We start from the raw sequence: 14,018 nt of genomic DNA, 5'->3' as shown, positions 1-14,018 counted from the left end.
AGTAGGAAGTTGCAGCTATGAGTACACGCAATCCCAATGAAAGACCTGTGAGTGTGTACAAAGAATACAGAGGAATTATTATACACAAAAGACTTGTGACTGTGCACAGGGCAGGGAAGTTTCCCACTACAAAAAAAAATGAAAGAATGAACAATTGAAGATAGAGTGAAAATGTGCATGTGGGTGGTGTCTCAGACACCTTTTCTCTTTTGATATACAAATATAAAAATATAGATTTGCTGCAATATTATGATAAACTTGCTCCGGATCAAATCAAACAAATGATGAGATGATTGTATTATATCACTCTGTCAATTTATTTCATAAAAAGGACACCGAGTTATATTTGAGACTTGACTAAATGTTGTTGTCGTGTGTCTGTACATCTTTGTTTTGTGGGGGAAACATGACACTAAAGTGCAGAAAAAAGCAGAAAGAGAAAAATAAGAGGCAGTCTGCATGAGTGTATGTTTGGTCTCTGTCATGCGCTGAATGATGGTCATATCATTATTCAGCTTGGCTTGATTCCTCACTTAAATCTTATTATCTCCCCATAGATGCCTGTCAATCAAACATTAGATAGATAGATAGATCATAATCATAAGATTCATGCTTGATTAACCATGTAATTAGTTTATTCTTTTATTCACTCAGGAAATATCAAAAATGCTGCACATGCTGAGAGACGACTTGAAAGAGATCCGCTTGCAGACTCTGTGAACCTTTGCTGCTCTCTGCCTCCACCAGCTGATCCTTCCAATCTGATCCTGCCATGCTGAGTGTAGTGCTCTGGCCCAGGTCTTTGGCCAGTTCTGCCCATTACTGGCCTCTCCACATGCTCCTGCTGGAGCTGTTGATACCTGGAGTTCTGTCCAACATCTCCAGATTACCCCCCACGGCCAAACATGAGATCATCATAGAAGGGGACTTGGTGATTGGAGGCCTGTTCCCTGTGCATGAAAAAGGTGATGGGACGGAGGACTGTGGTAAGATCAATGAGGAGAGAGGGATCCAGAGACTGGAGGCCATGCTGTTGGCACTTGATGAGATTAACTCCAGCGATCGCATCCTTCCCGGACTCCAGCTGGGGGCCCACATCCTAGACACCTGTTCAAAGGACACCTATGCTCTGGAGCAGTCCCTAGATTTTGTCAGGGCTTCCCTCACCAAGGTGCATGATCCAGGCTTCATTTGCCCAGATGGCTCCAGACCCATCCAAAATGAGGTTACACTGGCCATCTCTGGGGTCATTGGAGGATCCTACAGTGACGTTTCCATTCAGGTAAATGGACATTTTAACCCTCTGCACGCTAAAGTCCTAATTGTGTACTAGTCCCTTGGGCAAATTGCTATTTTGTAATTGTTATGTATGACTTTTTTGCAAATATTTCAATGGACTCGTGCTTTTAAGGATTTGCCAGTTTTTTGCAGAAAATGCATTCAGTCATTCAGAATTCATACTTGGGATAAACTTCACTTGCTTACACCCCACGCTCACATCCATAAATACAGATAAATACTAGGAATATTCTGCATCTCCACTTTTACTGAACTGTAGGACTGAGCATTCAGTGGAAGAGATTTTGCTTTGGCTGGAGTAAGAATCCACCTGGGATGATTCTGTTTGAAGTGGTAGCATCACTTTGTCAGCAACTTCATTTTCGTCTTCCAAACAGAACTGACCTTTCACACACACAGAAAAGGTTGCCAGAGGCAATGCATCTGAGCATGATTAATTCATTGCAAATGCCCTCACACACCATAATTACCATAATGCACTGGGTGTTAGTGAGACAAAGTGTGTAGGAATAGTTCTGTTACACTTGCAATTAACTCTGGTTCATTACACTTTTATTACACAAACTCAAACCCAAATACATGCAGAGTAAGCTTTTTTTATTTATGACCAAACTTTTGAAAAGTAAACTATCAGCAAATTAGTTAGGTTTAGTCACAGAGACTTGATTTGTTTTCAGACAGGTTACAGTCCAGTGGAGCCATGCTTGTATACTTGAAAGTTGTTACCTGTTTGGTTGACTGGTTGCACACTAAATGGACATTTACTAACTAGTAGTGAGTGTGGGGCACTCACAAATAATAAAACTACCATTATAATTTGCTACTAATGTCACTGTCCCTGCCCACTGTCTTACTTTCTCCAGTTGTGACCAAACAATGAGAGGCAGTACAGATTGACTTGTTCAAATGGTGCGGTTTATCACATGGAAACATTGGTAAAACAATGATTACCAGCTTCATGCTTTAGTAGCACCTAAATAATACTGCTAACTGCAAATTTCATCCAACTCTGCAACAGTGCTTCTTTTCCACAGGAGCTCTCTTTAAAAACACAAAGAATACGCTGTTTCTTAAGGCTTAAATGCTGTGATGGGAAACACTGAAAAATATATGCTGATGAATGCAAATGACATTTTAAGCCATTTACAAAAGTGTTAAATTGTTCAGTAGGTTAATGCATTTCAAATAACTTATTTCTTGATGCTGTGTGAATATTTTATTACCATATTTATGAACACTAGGATTGATTGTAAAGATAAAATAATGATGCTGATGAATGGATTCTAGTGTTTCCCAGTTCCCACTGAGAATTTAATGACAAGCCCACAGAGTGAGGTGGCATTTAGAAATGTATTTTTGTCCATAAAATTTAGGATAAACAATGTAAGAGCAGTCTTTACCAACTCCTGAGAGATATAACTGGTTCTTAGCCACTACTATAAATGCTCCACTGTGTTCACAAGCTAGTCTCTGTCCACCTGCTGTTTGCTAATCAGCAGGTTGTGTACAGTGGATTTTAGGGCTTTTTCCACTGAAAACAGACATCTTAATAATGGGCTGAATCTTGATATAAATCTCTGTAATGCAAAGGCACTGCAAATTTGGGTGAGAATTCTCTGTAGGTCCTTCACTACAAGCAAGACTTCTCACATTGTCATTTGATGCACTGTTTTCATTTTCTTATTGCATTTCTGTTAAATCATATTTGTGACTCATATTTTATATTAAATTCTTATTTATTTTCTTGTCGAGAGTTAAATGAGAACATTGATACCACTCCCATGTCTGTCTGATAAATACAAAACTAGAGGCAGGAGATGGTTAGCTTAGCATAGCACAAATAATAGAATCAGAGGGAACTAGCTAACCTGACTGTTAAAACTGACCTGCACCTCTAAAGCTCACTAATTGACAAATTTGATCTCATTTTTAATCTATACAAAACTCAAAGTGTAAAAACAAGTTGTGCCATATTAGCTAAACTAAATGTCTACTGACTTTAGCAATATAAATTAATGTTGCGATTCTTCTTGCCTTAGATTTCATAAAGAGTGTGTTGGCTGGCTCTTGATAACCAAAATTACTATGGTTCTCCTTTTGGGTGTATGACAATTGGATTTATAATTGAGTTATAATTCCCCATTTCTCCACACAATAATTAATATATGTGAAACTTGCTCTTGTTAATGTCTACTAAAACAACACCAGAACACAATGCAGTCTAGATAACTTCTTTATATGTGACTGTAGTGTTGAATGCTTCATGGCAGACTGGACTTGGATGTCCACATTACCATGTTGGAATCATTTAAACCCCCTCCCCCCCAAACACAGACCCAGTCACTTAGAAAGAAGTGGATAATATGGGTCTTCGCCTGTAATGTTGATGACATCTTGACAAAAGAACAGTATGTTTTTATGAAGCGTGAAAAGGACCGTCTGTGAATGAGTCTTCAGTGACCACACATGCAAGACTCACAAAGAAACCCACTACTTTTGAGTGTTTTTGTATGAATTTGAATACATACCTCTACTATAATGAACAGTCCCTTTGTTAAGTGCATTTGGTGACTAAGCAGTATAATGAATCGAGCTGTGAGAGCGAATAGAGGTCCATGGTGGGATTTTTTTTTTTCTTGTAAGAGGTCGCTGTTTTAAACAGTCCCTTTTTATCCCGCTGAAGCACTTTGTGGAGATGAAGGGCGTTATAAAACTGTGGAGGACAAGTGCCAGAGACAGTCCCAGGGAACTTTGAGAGGAGATGCTTTTCCCATCTGTGGGGTGCATCTTCATTGGCTGGCAGAGACATTTCCACCTGCGTGTGGAGAGGAGGCTGATGCTGCCTGTGGCGAAGGCCAAGGACGAGATGTGGGAACGACGGTGGGAGACAAGCCAGTTTCTCTTCAGCCTCAAAAGGATTCTTTCATAATTAACCTAACAATATTTAGGAGGCTTTCACCATCGTCTTACTCATCCTGGTGTATGTTCTTGTTAGGCCTTCTCACTGTTTAATTTTTTTCTTTGAATGTGTCTTTATTGCCATTTTAGATATTAGCGGTATCAACCAAGAGCGGTGACTCAGTCTTAACAGCCTACACATTTTACAGCTATGAATTTAACCTATGATTACTGAGAAATAATCATAATCAGATATAAAATGTCTATAAAATTATTAAGAACTATTCCATCACTGTTTTATGCTCAGATAAACAAAATCTGTCTTCAAACTTATTAGTCACTATTCTTTCACAGGTCTGCTTTTAAAACCTGAAATTTTCTTAAAGGCAGAACTTGAACATGGATTTTTTTCAAATTATTTGAACAAATCCACACTAAAGCTGTTGCACAAGTCCTTACATAATTGAACACACGTGTCCACTATATAATCTGTGTTGGACTGTTCAGTAAACTATCTCATACAGTAAATTAAACATGAACTGCTCTCCCTTCAGTCCAGTGTTATTGGTAATGTAGAATCCTAAAGTGGTAATATTGTAAGTCACCACTGCTGCAGCTGCTGGAAGGTCCTCAGTAATTTGAATTTATAAGAGAAATTTGTCCCGCTGTACTGTGGATTGATGTTTAATATTTTTGGTTTGCAGTGGTTTATTACATCTGTTGATGTGTTGCGCAGAGGAACTGAAGAGGACTCTGTCTTTATAGTGTTTCTGTCTTTGTATCGTTCCTTTTTTGTGTCAGATGTAAAAAAAAAAACTGCTTTGGTGTTAACTTCAAAAGGGTCTTGTTTATCATGTGATATTATAGCTCACCCCCACCCAATCTGTTATTTTTGAACTTGGAAATTTTAGCACATTTGGAGAACACAGCTCGACTCCCTAATTAGCACCAGAATGTCATTCTAAGTGAAGAGAAACGCTGTAATGACTGGAAGCTTGGTTAGAGTCAGGACCTACACGATCAATGATATTGCTTGTCTGTCAATTTCCAGACACACTTCCCTTCATCCTGTCTGTCTTAGAGCTGTTGTTTTTTCACACGGTATCATAGGAATACATTATCAGTCTTTGCTGCGGCTGTTTCCTAAAATGATGCTCAAGATTGTGTGCCAGGAGCATTGTTCTCCAGTCATAATAACAGTAGGAATTACTGGACATATAAAGTTTATTTCATAAATGCTAGAGGCTAGAAGTGATATTTCAAAGCTTTAAGCCAAGCAGATGATACATTTTTCTCAGATGTATCTCTGTACTTTGGAGCAGCGTGAAAGGTCGATCTTGTGATGAGCAGTGTTGCTGGCTGGAGGAAATAATAGATAGATATAAGCTGAATGTGAAGAATTGTCTCTTCCTGTAAAGAGCATGCATGCAGATCAACATGCATTTCTTTCTACCAGTGCATTCCCATATACTCTATACAAGTGATGAGATCACCCATAACTCCGACCCACAGACACGGTCTGATGCACATCTGCCGTGTTGATGATCTTATTTGGCCTTTGCTGTATTTTCTAGTTTCGAGTTTCTATTTTGGTGTCTGTATTTGTTTTGTGTGCATGCATGCCTGTATCTGGGATTTAAATCTACAGAGTGGATGTGGCTTTGTTGGGTGTGTGGGTGTCTGTACATACAGCACTCGCTTGTAAAGGAATGTGATAAATAAATCACTTTTGTTGCCTAGCTCTGTATTAATTAAATAATACTTCACATAAAATCTCATCCAATTCTGAAATCAGGCCAAAAGCTATTGTAAAAATACGTTGTATTGTTGGCCATATCTTTAACTCAAAATACACTCATCTATATAGCTGTATAGCTATATACCTGGTCTCCTAGGAATTGCATTTATACATTACTAGACTGCTTTTGCCAGTTATACTGTGGTAGGACTTATACTGCATGTACTGCACCAGAGCTGCAGGGTGGTGGTCTGTGTGAATGGGAGATAAAATGAAGAATTGTGACACCAGAGTTCATGATTTGGATCACGAGTACCATCTATAATTAGGTGTAGGCAACAGTTAAATATTGATAAATAAATAAATAAAAACACTGTCACAAATCAATGTAGACCTTTAACTACGTGCTGTGGGTACCTAAGCAAAACCAGAGAAGGTTTTATAACACTGTAGTCACTTCTAGCAGATATTGTATTACAAAATTAAATGAATTACATTTTTAGTTTTTTGGACATTTTAGTTTATGTTGATGTGTATGTTGATGTGTGATGTTATGTAGTTTGTGTTGTTTGTGACTGTTCAGATAAGTTTATTATTACCATTTTCTCATGTAATTTGGTTGGCAATATGTTTCCTTCAAAATGTTTGTTGTTGCAAATTAGTTGTGTAACAATATCATTTCTAGGAGACAGGGTTGATTGTGTAGACCCACTAAAATGACAACAATAACTAACCAAAAAGAAAAAAAAAACACTGTAGATAAAGATTAATTTTTTGATACAGAAAGCTTTCTATATGACTCTTTACATGGCTATTATGCAAAATTGCTAAACATTGCATCACCATGTAAAGGAATAGTTCAGCTTTTTGGGAAACACACTTATTTGTGTTCTCTCTGAGAATTTGATTGGCCGGACACAGTACCTCCCTGGAGTCTTGTCATCACTGTGAGGTTGCCAGATATTGTTTGTTAAAAAATATACCTAAAGGCCACCCCTTTAAAACATCGTTTTCCATCTCTAATAGTTTACAGATTATACAAATAAAATGCATGGTGTGAGAGGTATTATACACATTGTGTATTTCTGAACTTTTTCAGGAGTCAGATTTGCTATTTCCCCTTGATTCTAGTAAATATGCTCAGTTCAGATATAAGGCAAAGACAAGAGATTGGTACCAGTCTTCTCATCTAACTCTTGGAAGGAAATGTAAGTGAATTTTGTGGAAAAATACTCATAAAATTAATGGGATGACATATTTCTTCCCATCTTCTAAAATTACGCTGATGTTAGGGGCCTGTTTAAAACTTAGGGGGGCAGAATCCAACAAATAATCCTCATCAGCTGTAGGACAGATGGATAGCTGATCCAACAGACATATGACTATTGAACTGCCTTATCTTTTTTGTCTTAATCTTTCTTCACTGGCAATAAGCAAAAACAAAAGCTTAGATGAACTTGGAGCTGACAGATACATTGGCAGAAACAAATACAAACAAGCAAATGTGTCAGAGGTGTACAGCACTGCTATGTTGTGCTGTTGATCCAATGAGAAGAATAAACCTTGGATGAAGAGAGCAACCGTTCTTAAAAACAGTTGAGCTGAGGTTTACCTCAAAGTGTCTTTGAGAGAGCAAAGCAGTGTCAAGTGGATGAGAATAGATAATACATCTTCAGTTTTTGCTTTTGATGTAGCATGAGCAATTAAATCAAGATAGTATTCTGCTGTTTCAGTCATCTCAACACGTTCCAGCCTTAACGCTGGCTCCTCCCAGTGAATGTTTGACATTCAACACTGCTGTATAGGCCTGCATTAAAGTAATGCAAACCTGTAAAGTAATGCCACACAACCATTATTCATATTCTAGTGACTGGATTCAACATAGTACCAATGAAAGATATGAAGTGATACCACTTCACAAAGAAGGATGTAGATTGGAAGTTTTTGGTTTTATTTTAGTCTGAGTTAGTTGTACCAGCATTTTTATTATTTCCCCCCTTTTGTTGCCTTTCCCATCTACGTGAACAATTTCTCATCTCCACAATTGAACATAAATTATTCCCATCTGTGCATCTTATTGGAATTAGTTGATATTTTGAAAACACTACAATAAAAAGAAACACATTTAGGTGACAATGATTATATTTGTTAAACTCCATGCTTTGCCTCAGAATGTAACCACTGATGCGCTGGTGTAACATTGTGTGTTTGGCAACTATGCTAAGCAATATAATCAAGGAACATGTCACCTCACACATTTAGTCATAACCTGCTCACATGTCATTACATGTGTACAGTAAGTTAGTTTTTGCTTTAATTTCCGGTCACACTTTACTATTGCAGTTCAAATACCTCATATTAAGCCCAGTAGCCATGTGCACTGTATATATTTTGCATAACATTTATTTTAGACCTTTGGTAACTAGCTTGTTGGTGCACAGTTCATCCTGAAGTTTCACTCTGCATGTCATCTGCCATATCTACTTTAGGGCGCAGCTTGACACGGACTGCGGGGACATGCAGATGGACTTTCCCTGTTGAAAAAGTCATGACAGATGCAAGACAGACTGCCCATGTTCCAGTATTCGCATATGTTTCCTCCATACTTCTGCTTTTTTTGAAGGAACACAGATCTCAAATCCTATAATACTGCTTCTCATGGTGCACCTGGTACACACTACTTCAATGTAACTTTAATAATATCTTATTACTTTATAAGGAAATATTAGAGAAAACAATCACTTTCATTAATGAACCTCCTAAATAATAGAACCAGAATTATGCCTGTCCTCACACAACAAATTGGCACTATTCATATGAATTCTACATATTAAAAGAGTGTTAATATTTAAAAACATTACTTTATTCAGTTAATATGAAAATGTATGCAAGACGATACTTTAAAATCTGAAGAGATTACTTTATACAGGGAGGCTGTGGTGTAAGTGTGCCGCTACTGTTACAGTCGTCTGAGCTGTGCCACATTTGGGGACCACTTTTGGACTTTAATCAAGTGGACCATGATGATCATCCAATTGGTGCCTCAGCTTTTTATTTTAGTTGTGATCCACACAAGCTAAAGTGGCTCATGTGTTCACAAGGCACAGGTTCAGGTTATTGTACGGTTTAGACTCATAGGCGTGTGTTGGTTATGCTTAAAGCTGGTGGCAATCTTAAATATAATAGTCTCTGTCAAAGAGTTGGCAAAGCGCTTGTGCTGCTAATTTAAATTATCAGATTTTGAAGTCTCATGTACTGAGAGAAGGTTTACAGTGTGATGCTCTCCTGATATTCCTTGTGTGTGTCCTCATCTGACTTGTTGATGGAGAGAGTGAAAGGGAAACACTGCATAAGGATGAACAGACGGTTACTGTCACACACTCCAGTGCCACCCTGAAAGGTGTGCTGTCAAGCTTTGCCAGGAATCTGTTGATAAAGGCCAACTGCCTGTCTCAAAACACTGCAAGAGGAAACTACCTTATTACTATGCAACTGTGACTGAGTGTAGCTCATAGTGTATGCTAGTCTGTTACTGCATACAGAACACTGCATACTCTACGGTATATCCCAGGCAACATACAGTCAGTAGATCAAATCAGGCTTCTTCATACATTAACAGCAAAAACCACATCCCCCAGTGAGCTAATATGATGAGACCTCTGTCCTGTATTCTACTAGGAACAGTCGAGAGAACTATTGCTGGGCACAGTGTAACGTCTAAGTACATCATATTTACTTCATTCATCCCTTCAAGAGCTTGTTATGTGCCTGAATTTTTTGTTGGCTCTCGTCTTTTTGGTGTTTTAGCTGCAGGAGGTTAAACAAATAGGCACTTACAGATCAGGGCTAATGCCAGTATTTTTTGAGGCAAAACAGAGTGTGTTTACATTGCATTTACAATGCCAAATAGTCTTGTTTTGTCCCGGGCCAGTAATATTTGTTTACAGATGTTTCACTTTATATTTAGGCAGGCCAGGAGTCCCAAGGAAAGGATTGCGCATCAGGAGAGTAATATATGAAAACTCTTGAAGGAAGTAAAAAGTCTGACAAAGAGCCAAAGAGAGTAGATTTGCTATGAACTAAATCATCATCATGCATTATGTTAACATGCTCTTAGCAGATACAATACTGTATGTATGGTCATGGTTGTTTTAGCACTATAAGACATTGTTACTATTTTATCTGTTTTTGAATAGGATTTTTGTTTGAATCAAACGGTGTATCATACAGTGTATATTTGTTAGATTCTGCTCCATATTTTTTAAAATTAAAAATAGCATTTATATGCTGAATATTTCACTTAAGAGTTTGCTAGCATGCTACCATACTTAGCACTTTACACAAAGCTGATGGGCTAATAATTAGCTTGGGTAGAAATCCAAGATATTTTACAAATAAAAATTTGACCTGATGTTGGTGATTTTAAGATACGTAGTAGACCAAGGAACACGGCCATAGAGCCAAACTAAGACTGTTGAGTAACATATTCAGGGCACATGCATTTAAAAAAACTGTGATCCTAGTGCACATATAGAATGTAGCCCATGCAGCATGTGATTCATAATATCACATAAAGGATTGACAGCTACATTCCCATGGGTTGGAATGAGTGAGCTGTAAGTGTGAAAGGTTCCAATTACATTCATAGGAAAGCCATTGTTTAGGAAGCCTCCAGGCATACAATGATGCCTAAGGGAGGAGGTACTCATAGTGAAGCTCATGGGTATTTGCTAATAACCATTGTGTCATATGAGGAATCCTGCAAAATGACAAGTTTTCACCAGCTTTCTGTTACAGTTAGCTCTCTAATGCTGTGTGAGAAAATAATTGCTATGATTTTATGTTAGGACTGACACAATCATTGCACCAGATTTGTGTCCATTATGGATGCCTCAGTGATTTTTCGGTCAGGGATCGTCATCAGCCATTTGAATTCAGCACCACTGACTATCACCTCCACAAGGAAATCAATATATGTATCTGGGTTAGATGGGCTTCATAACCTCTAGCAGAATCTGTCCTGACTTGACAGAATGACTTAAATGACTTGACAAAATGGCTCTAACCCTGGAAAAAGGCAAAAAAAAAAAAAAAAAACATTGATAAAATTTTTATCTCTGTGCCACTGTTACAGGCGTTATCAAGCATTATCTGTGAAGGGATTTGTGGCACTAGCTGCTAGTGTGGATCCCTCACAAAGTAAACAGTTAAAGATAGAGCAACACAGAATTTTTATTTTTTTTTAAATATCTTGACTTTGTTTTCCACTTCTTTGCCACAAAGCTGAAGCACACCTAACAACAGTTCTGTGCTTGAATGGCTCCACTTCACCTAAAGACCAGATGGATATTTACAAGTTAAAAGCAAAGAGACTCAAAATTGGGGAAAAAGCACACACTAGAAATGTACTACAGCACTTTGTTGGAAAAGTTGATTTTAAAGACTTACCACAATATTAACTTGCTGGTCTCAAAACTGTCCAGCTATCATAGGTGCCATTTAAACCTGAATAATATTGTAACACTGAAGCATTTTATGCTTGCTACAAGCATCTGCAACTACTGTCTATCAATCTAGATAAGTTAAAGTACCTCTAATCAATATTTATATAATAGCCTTTTATATTTGCCCTCTTCTCCCATGATTCCTACTCCCTCTTACAACCCCAAATCAGAAAAAGTTGGGTGGGACAGTATGTAAAATCAAAATTAAAACAAAGTAGTGATGTGTAAATCATCTGCATCCTGTACTACACTGAAAACAATACAGCAGCACATTATTTGGTGTGATACCTCATCAACTTTATTCTTTGTTCAGAAAAAACACTCACTTCAACTCTGATTCCTGCAACGCATTCCAAAAAAAGGTGGGACAGTAAAGCATGTGCCACGGTGTGATGTTGCCAACAGTCCAGATTCTTTGTTGATGCAATTTGTGTTTCAAAATGCACCACACGTTCTCTACTGGGGACAGATCGGGACTGCAGGCAGACAGTCCAGCACTCGCCCCCTTTTCCTCCGCAGCCAGGCCTCGGTAATGTGTGCACTATGAGGTTTAGCACTGTCTTGCTGAAATATGCATGGGCCTCCCTGGAAAAGATGTCACCTTGAAGGCAGCACATGTTGCTCAAACATCTCTCTGTAATTTTCATGCACATGTTGCTCCAACATCTCTCTGTAATTTTCACCAGTAATGGCGCCATCACAGAAATGTAAGTTACCTTTGCCTAGGGCACTGACACAACCCCAGACCATGAAAGACCCTGGCTATTGGTCTTGTTGGTAACAGTCTAGATGGTCCTTTCCGTCTTCGGTCCGGAGCACATGGCGTCAGTTCCTTCCAAAAAGACCTGAAATACTGCTTCATCTGACCATAGTACACATTTCCACCCCAGATGCCTCGGAGCCCAGAGCAGTTAACTGCACTTCTGTACACTGTTGACAGTACAGTTTTAATCAGCATTTATGAATGTAACTATGTATTGTAGTGCCTGACACAGGTGTGCCAAAGTAATCCTGAGCCCATGTTGTCATGATGATTCTTGATGCTGTGGCATCTGAGGGATTGGTCCATCTTTGCTTTTTAAGGTCTCTGCCTTTCCTGGATGCCACTTTTGTACCCAATAATAATTGCAATCAACTGCTGACATCACCTGTTTCAAATGGAATCATCATTTCATTGTTTTACCGCATTACTAGCCTTGAAATACAACTGTCCCAATTTTACAATCACTATTTTAAGTTTTATTTTACATACCTTTCCTTTTTTCTGATTTGTGGTCACTTATCTAGTAAAAGAAAAATATATATTAATCTTGTGAGATGAAGTTTATAAGTTTCCTTCTCATTTCCCAGGTGGCCAACCTCTTGCGACTGTTCCAGATCCCTCAGATCAGCTATGCCTCCACCAGTGCAAAGCTCAGTGATAAGACCCGCTATGATTACTTTGCCCGCACTGTGCCCCCTGACTTCTACCAGGCCAAGGCTATGGCAGAGATCCTACGTTACTTCAACTGGACCTATGTATCGACAGTAGCATCGGAAGGTGACTATGGTGAGACTGGCATTGATGCCTTCCAGCAGGAAGCCCGCACTCGCCAAATCTGCATTGCCACCTCAGCCAAGGTGAGCAGGTCTATGAACCGCCAGGGCTATGAGAATGTGATCCGCTCCTTGCAACAGAAATCCAATGCCAAGGTGGTCATCCTGTTCACCCGCAGTGAAGATGCCCGTGAGTTGCTGTCGGCAGCCACTCGCATGAATGTTACTTTCACCTGGGTGGCCAGTGATGGGTGGGGAGCACAAGAGAGTGTGGTGAGGGCCAGTGAGACTGCAGCAGATGGGGCTTTCACCATAGAGCTGGCCTCATACCCAATCAGAGAGTTTGAAGACTACTTCACCAAGCTGAACCCATACACCAACACAAGGAACCCATGGTTCAAAGAGTTCTGGGAACACCGGTTTGGCTGCAGCCTCCAGCAACATGACTGCAGTGAACGCAGCCTGAGAGATGGAACTTTTGAACCGGAGTCCAAGATCATGTTTGTGGTAAATGCAGTCTATGCTATGGCCTATGCTCTGCACAACATGAGGCAAGCTGTATGCTCCAACACATCCAAGGTCTGTGATGCCATGAAACCAGGTAATGGCAAAAGATTCTACAAGGAGTTCATCCTGAAGACCAAGTTTGAAGGTCAGCACAGCAAACAAAGCAAACAAAGCAAACAAAGCAAGAATGTTTCAGTCTGGCAAAACAAAAGTAAATGCTTCTTCTTCTGTTGTATGAACCATTTTTCACATGTAATTGTTTTAAATAGCAGATAATGGGATTGATTGATTGATTGATTGATTTTATTCTTTCAAGCATGTAAAGATAGTCGATATGTCAACACACATAATTTCACACATATCCACAAATGCTAATCCCTTATCAATTTGCTTATACCTAGTACATGCTTGAACGGAGTAGGAAGAAGTCAGACTTATCCAGTCCTACCCCATAACATGATCTTACCATCATTGGTTTGCAAGCAGTATCTCTACATAGATAATTCTCTTCTACACCACACAAGTAATATACTAAA

General features: G+C 38.9%; 1 protein-coding gene across 2 annotated transcripts in view; it reads left to right on the top strand.

Annotated features, from left to right (window-relative positions):
- Nucleotides 1-14,018, top strand: part of grm2b (glutamate receptor, metabotropic 2b) — a 36,420-nt gene that overhangs the window by 5,418 nt on the left and 16,984 nt on the right. For both annotated transcript variants that reach the window (XM_020597951.1, XM_020597952.1), the window contains exons 2-3: nt 655-1,282; nt 12,790-13,627. In XM_020597951.1, coding sequence (XP_020453607.1) covers nt 773-1,282; nt 12,790-13,627 — 1,348 coding nt within the window. In that variant the 5' untranslated portion in view covers nt 655-772. The remainder of the gene's footprint in view (nt 1-654; nt 1,283-12,789; nt 13,628-14,018) is intronic.

The sequence above is a fragment of the Monopterus albus genome, unplaced genomic scaffold (assembly GCF_001952655.1).
Source record: "Monopterus albus unplaced genomic scaffold, M_albus_1.0 scaffold36.1, whole genome shotgun sequence".
Taxonomy (NCBI): domain Eukaryota; kingdom Metazoa; phylum Chordata; class Actinopteri; order Synbranchiformes; family Synbranchidae; genus Monopterus; species Monopterus albus.
Note: the sequence above shows the minus strand (reverse complement) of the source record. Positions and strands in the feature narration are given on the sequence as shown.